General features: G+C 53.7%; 1 protein-coding gene across 1 annotated transcript; it reads right to left on the bottom strand.

The window, feature by feature from the left end:
- Positions 1-784: 784 nt before the first annotated feature.
- Rpusd3 (RNA pseudouridine synthase D3) lies at positions 785-5,023 on the bottom strand. Its single transcript, XM_038319525.1, has 9 exons — positions 4,898-5,023; positions 4,492-4,631; positions 3,787-3,831; positions 3,601-3,700; positions 2,685-2,792; positions 2,522-2,606; positions 2,194-2,317; positions 1,733-1,872; positions 785-1,152 (listed from the first exon to the last, which is right to left on the bottom strand). The coding sequence occupies exons 1-9, from the start codon at positions 4,996-4,998 to the stop codon at positions 961-963; spliced, it is 1,035 nt and encodes a 344-aa protein (XP_038175453.1). The 5' UTR covers positions 4,999-5,023; the 3' UTR covers positions 785-960.
- Positions 5,024-6,681: the final 1,658 nt, after the last annotated feature.

The raw sequence follows: 6,681 nt of genomic DNA, 5'->3' as shown, positions 1-6,681 counted from the left end.
AATGTGAGACAAGGCTCATAACAAGAGCTGACCAGCAGGGCCTGCACCAGCAAGGGCCACAGTCCCCATCCAATGACAGACATCAGCTTTCTCTGCAGGAAGATTGGGGTGGTGGGGGAAGAGCCTTCACTATACAGATGAGGAAACTGAGTTTGAACAAGGAGACAAGGCTCACCTGAGACCATAGCAGGCGGAAAGCCAGCCATCAGGAAGTGCCCCTTCCCGAAGGCAAACTGGATTGGCAGAATAGTTTCTTATGGGCACAGAACATTCTGACAAGAGATGGGCTTCCCCTAAACCTCAGCCCTTCTCCAGAGAGTATGTCTAGTCTTTCCCTCAGTGAGAGGTCGGTCAAGCCACAAGAAATAAGCAAAGTGTGGCATTTCCTGCCTGCAGAGCATTAGCTGCCGGTACTATCTGTAGCCTGTGACTGTGTCCTGGGCAGGCTGGGGAGGGGAGCAGGGTGTTGAAATCAAAGTCAGAAGAGTTCATGCAGATACAGCGGTACATGCCTGTCCTCCAGGACTCGGGAGGCAGAAAAGAGCTCATGCAGATACAGCGGTGCATGCCTGTCCTCCAGGACTCGGGAGGCAGAGGCAGGTGGATCTCTGAGCTCCAGTCCAGCCAGGGATACACAGAGAGGCCCAGTCTCAAAAATCAAACAAAGCTCCTCTTGGCTAAGAGTAGGGCAGATGCCACCTCCAGTCCTGGCCACTGTTCACTTGAGCAGAGAGCACAGTCCCTGGTTAACATTTGCTTTCTCAGTAAATCTTCAAAAGCAGGCTTATGAGGTAGGGCTTTTATTATTTTAAGTCCAGAGGAAAGTCAACTGCCCAAGGCCACACAGCAAGCAAGTAGCCTAACTGGGATTTGATCTTAGATTGGCAGATAAGGAGCCCAGGTCCGTGAGGTGGGTCACAGCCCTTCCTCTTTGCATTTTCCACTGGGGTCAGATGCTGTCTATTTCTGGGAGAGCCGCAGGCGCTGCAGGGTCCAAGAGAAGTAAGAGGGCACAGGTGCCACAAGTTCCCCAGGAGGGTCCCTGGGCCGGGTGCCTGGGAGAAGGAGGCGGTGCAGGTGCAGGTGCAAGGGCATCTGGGCCACCTGGGAAGGGCGCAGGCGGAGGCGTTTGAGGAGAGCTTCATCCAGGACCTGGGGTGGGAAAGACAGCAGCCCATCTGAGCTCCAGCCAGAGGAGCACCCAGCTTTGATGGGCCTCCCTGGTCTGCAGTAAGGTTGACCCAGCTCTGATGGGTCTCCCTGGTTTACTGCAACTGCAGTCATTTTCTCTACAGTCAGGCAGAGTATTCTCTCTGCACAGAGCTAAATTACATTTCAGCCTCTTTTGTGTTTCTGAAGCCGTATGATTAAGCCTCTGGTCAATGGGATGTGAAGAAAAGTACACAGACCTGGCCCTCAAAGCCACGATTCATGAAAACTTCATCTCCCCCTCTGGCCAGAAAGCAACAGTCCTTGTCTCCAAGTGGCTGCCTAGAGCCAAGCCCACTCCTACTGCACGCCCATCCGCTGGACTTAACCCAAAGAAGAATTGATACACAAACACTCGGGATGGTGGACTTCAGGGCCTGTTAGAGATCAGCTACCCCCTTGCTGAAGCCTGAGGGAGTATGACGTTGTCTGAGCCACACAGCTCCACAGGGACACAGAAGACAAGCCATCCCCCCCCCCAACACACACACAATGGATCGGGCATAGGGGCCTGAGGACCTACCTGTCTCTGGGGTTTGGTGGTCGTGGCCGGCCACAGAAAGCGCTGGCCTAGAACAGTGCCCACTCGAGCAGCATAGGTGTGGTCCCCAAGCACCGGGCAGAGCTGCAGAGCCATGTGCACCTGCAGTTGACTGGGAAACACTGAAAGATGGGTGAGAAGCCGGTGTTCTTCCTGACCAGGAAGGTCTGTCCTCGTTCCCAGAGCCTATGGATCTGTGAGGTGACCTCTGCCTTCTGAGAGAGGCCCATGAGCAGCTCAGGACAGTGACAGCCGGCATCCCACCACATCTGGGGAGTCAGCCCTACAGAGCAGAAGCCCCTGGATGCTAGACTGTGGGTGTGCACCTAGAAGTGCTGCCTCCCACTGAGCCCATCCACACACCCTTGGGGTCCACCAGATGCTCTTTGCCTGTTGCCAAGCTCCGTCTTCCTCACAGGGCTTCATCTCCCCAGCAGACCCACCTGTCAGCGGCTGCAGCTGGACCAGGGCACAGCCACCGCCTGTGGCCATCACGTGAAAATGGCTGAGGGTCCTCTTGACGCCTTCTAGGATGTCCTTTCGAGATGGGGATGTCACTGGGACTGCCTAGGGAACCGGCCAATAATGACTTAGCACACACCTAGGAGCCCCAATGGAGCCATCCCTGCTGTCAGCTGACTTAGGACAGGGCCTCAGAACAGGCAGTAGTCACTTGCCTGGTAGGGAACAGGAGACCTAGCCCACTCCATGTGCACAGTACAGACCCCTCTGTAAGGCAAAACCTGAAAGGGCTTCTCTTCTCTGACTCACAAGATCAATGCCATCCATGCGTTCCAGCTTCAGAGCCACGCTGACAGTCCCCTCAAAAGGCTCAGGGACTCCATCAGTGATGGCACTGAGAAAAAGAGAGGAGGTCTCAGAGCAGCCACCCGGGACTGTCCCTTGGCCCTGGGAGTCACCCCGCACCGCTCACCAGTAGGTGGCTGTGGGCTTCTGGCTTCTCCTCGAGTGAGCGAAGAACTTCTGCAGGCGGCTTGCTGTCTGGGGACAGCTGGAGAGGAGCACAAGCCCAGAGGCCTCCCTGGAAGAAGGGGACACGTCACATAAAGCCCCTGGGTCTCAAAACTGAGGGCCAGATGGCTGCTCTTGCAGAGACCTGCATTCGGCACCCACGCGGTGGTTCACAACTGCCCAAATGCCAGTTCCAGATTTGATGCCCTCTCCTGGCCTCTTGGGCACCAGGCATGCACTGAGGTGCACAGACATACCGTTAGGCAGGTGAAACACGCACACATTAAATAAAAACAAATCTTTGGTCTTTTTAAAGGAGACCTCCAAGGGGCTGGAGAGAGAGCTGAGCAATTCAGAGCGCTAGCTGCTCTTCCAGAGGACCCGGGTTCAATTCTCAGCACCCACATGGCAGCTCATGACTGTAACTCCAGTTCCAGGGAATCTGAGACCCTCAGACATACATGCAGGTGAAACACCAGTGCACATAAAATACAAGATTATAGCTGGGCGGTGGTGGCGCACGCCTTTAATCCCAGTACTCGAGAGGCAGAGGCAGGCGGATCTCTGTGAATTTGAGGTCAGTTTGGTCGACAAGAGCTATTTCTAGGGCAGCTAGGGCTTTATACAGAGAAACCCTGTCTAAAAACAAAGACAAAACAAAACAAACAGGAACATCAGCTTAAGGCTAAACAGTAACACCAGGGCTACAGTCCACGCCTCCTAAGAAACAACCCATAAGACCTTTTCTGTGCCCACCCCACCCCCCCCCCCCCCGAACTCAGAGCCAATGCCGGAGGGTCTACCAAGTGCCAAGTACCTGCATAGGACTTCTATAAGCAGTGGGTGTGAACTAAACGCCCCACCACAGGCACACTCACTTTCCAGGTGCTCGCACAACCTGAAGCTCCCGGTGTCCAAGCCCCAGGGCCTGGCTCAGCTGCGGCAGCACAGAAAGCAACGTCAGCTCCCCGGGTCTCCCTGAGAAGAGGGAGAGGACACGTTGCCAGAGCACCATCCAACCATCTCCTCCCCACCAACCTCTCCCTCCTTACCCATGCCCATACCTGTCACAGGCAGACCCTGCGGCTTGTTCAGTGTCACCAGAGGTCCTGAAACATTCCGTAGATGTCACCAAAAGCAGGGCAGCCTGTGTGCATGCAGTCTCGGGGGTTATAAGCTCCCAACCCCACTCCAAACTGAACTTCCTGCTCCCCGCACCCCAGGGCCTTTGCGTCTGCTGTTCTGGTCTTTCATTCACACTTGGTGGTCTGATTTGAGATGGGCTCAAACAGGCTGGCCTCAAACTCACTTTATAACTAAGTTTGGTCGTGAACTCCTGATCCTCCTTGCCTCTAACGCCCACATTCTAGAATTACAGGTGTGGTCACCCCTCCCAGAAACAGCAGAGATCCATCATTTCTCACATCAGAACGCTTGATCTCTCAAGCCAGGAGCCATATTTCCCCCAGTACTGTGTAGCCTCCTCATTGCTACAAGAATTGAGAGGTTCAGAGAAATTGTTATTCCTCAAGGTAGGTGCACAGCACGCAGCTTACAGGCCCCAGTTATAACCCCAAAGTTTGTTCTGACAGGAAACTAACATCTGTTACTGCGGATCTCTGAACGCAGGGGCGGTGTGAAGGTTTCCTATGCCTGTCCCCACGACGCTGACTTAGGCTAGAAGGGGCTGTGACTGTTGGCCGGGCTCTTGCAACTACAAGGGTCCGGCTCCAGGGGGTCGGAGGGTCAGGAGCAGTAGGCTCCCTCACCTTTCTGATCTACCACAGCTGCCTTCAGCACGTCAACCAGCTCTTCCACGCCGAGGTTCTCTGTCCGCAGAAGCCCCGGGAAGGGCTGGTCCTCCACTGGGTCCTTGCTCTTGCTGGAAGCTTGAGGTTGAGGGCGACGCCTGAGAAACACGACAGAAACTGGTACCTCCTCCGCCCATACTACCCTTTCTTACAAAAGCCTCAGAACTCCCGGACTCAGCTGACAGTTGAGGTCCACATGTGCCCAAGACGACAGAAAAGGCATCAGATGCTCAGCGCGCCATGGATCTCGTGTCGGGTCACACAGCACAGTTGGGATTAGAACCCATGCTCTGATCTGAATGCCGGACCTGCCCTCCCCTTGAACTAGCCTCCCTCCTACACGGAAGTAGAGTGTTATAATCACCGGGCCTCGGTGCCGAAGCCTGCATCTCTCCACCGTACGCCAGCTCCGAACCCGGGCCGCCAGGTCCCCGAAACCCAACGCCAAACACGCAAGGCGCCCATCCCCAGAGCAAGCACAGGCGCATGCGTGTCCACGGGACTGCCCACCACGTGCATCCTCCGTGCGCAGATTGGTCAGACAGGCTGTCAATCAGAGCACCGAGCAGGCGGAGCTCAGCAGAGGGACGCTCTGAGCATTCCCTGGGCTGAGGAAGGGAAAGTGCCTTTTTGAGCTCTGCTTTGGCGGGGGGGGGGGGGGAGGGGGGGGGGGGGGGGGGGGGAACCGAGGCACGAGGCGGGGTGGTTCACTCGGGATAGAGGACGTGTCTTAGAACAGAAGGAGACCAGCTTGCAGATTGTCATTTTAATTCTCGAGACCCTTAATCTGAAAACCTCCCTTGTAAAGCGCAGGGAGAAGGTGAAGCCCCACAGCCTTCCTGCCAGGACAGCAGCATAGAAATAGTCTGCCTCAAATGGTAGAGAGCTTATCTAGGATGCACAAGTTCCTGTGTTCGATCCCCAATACCACACGAAGATCAAGATCACAGATACAGACTGAGTTGGAGACCAGTCTGGAATACATTAGGTCCTTCTATCAAAAGAAAAACAAGCTAGGCTGAGTGTGGGGGCAGAGGCAGGCACTTACTGAGTTACATTCCCAGACCTGAAAGGGCTTTTTGAAGACTCCAGCACTTGGCAGAGAAATCAGAGGGGTACAATAATCCCTCTCTCTTTCTCCATTTAGAGCACTGGTTCTCAACCTGATGATCACGACCCCTTTGGGGGTTAAATAGCCCTTTCACAAGGGTCACCTAAGACCATTGGAAAATACAGGTATTTACATTATGATGATTCACAACAGCAGCAAAATTGTGGTTATGAAGTAGCATCAAAATAATTTTATGGCTGGGGGTCCCCACAACATGAGGAACTGTATTAAAGGGTCCCAGCATTAGGAAGGCTGAGAACCCCAGATTTAGAGGCAGCACCTGCCTCCACCACAGAATTCAGCCTAAGTTGTGTGTGTCCTTTGCTGAGGCTTTATCTGGTTCTGGCATAGTAAATCTTCAAATTCATGATAATGGAATTTGGAGGCTGAAGTAATTAGTACTAGATAAGATTATAAACTGGGGTTGGTAGCACTTGCCCTTAATCCCAGCAGTCAGGAGGCAGAGGCAGGTGGATCTCTGTGAGTTCAAGGCCAGCCTGGTCTACAGAGCAAGTTCCAGGACAGACTCCAAAGCTACAGAGAAACCCTCTCAATCCTCCCCCTCATAGAAAAAAAGAAGAAAAGAAAAGGCTATGAAGGCATTGCTCCCGTAATAACACTAACAACTTTCTAAGAAGGAGAGAAGAGAAAAGAGAACCTTTTCCTCAGTGTAGAATGGCTTCCTCTGTTTTGGGGTACACCCTGCATATGCTAAGTAGATACTGGCTCCGTGCTTGTGGACTCTGCAGCCTCTAGAACCATGACCCAGATAAACTGTGTGTGTATGATTTGTTTTATTTTTATTTATGTGTAAATGCCTGTGCATCTGTGTAAGTGTATACCACGTGTGTTGCAGGTGCCCTGAGAGGCCACAAGAGGGCATCAGATCCTCCAGAGCTGGAGTTTCGGGCAGTTGTGAGCTTCCATGTGGGTGCTCGGTACTGAACTCAGGTCCTCTGCAAGAGCAGCAAGTGCTCTCCGCCACCAAGCAGTCTCTCCAACACCGTGTGTGTGTGTGTGTGTGTGTGTGTGTGTGT

The sequence above is a fragment of the Arvicola amphibius genome, chromosome 2 (genome assembly GCF_903992535.2).
Source record: "Arvicola amphibius chromosome 2, mArvAmp1.2, whole genome shotgun sequence".
Lineage (NCBI taxonomy): Eukaryota > Metazoa > Chordata > Mammalia > Rodentia > Cricetidae > Arvicola > Arvicola amphibius.
This window is presented reverse-complemented; position numbering and strand designations above follow the sequence as displayed.

Excerpts from the sequence above, each read along its gene's own strand:
- Rpusd3 (XM_038319525.1), bottom strand. The coding sequence starts at position 4,998 with ATGGGCGCCTTGCGTGTTTGGCGTTGGGTTTCGGGGACCTGGCGGCCC. Across the intron at positions 2,793-3,600 it reads GTTGTGCGAGCACCTGGAAA|GGAGGCCTCTGGGCTTGTGC; the intron begins GTGAGTGTGCCT and ends CCCTTCTTCCAG. Across the intron at positions 1,873-2,193 it reads CCAGCTGCAGCCGCTGACAG|TGTTTCCCAGTCAACTGCAG; the intron begins GTGGGTCTGCTG and ends CCCATCTTTCAG.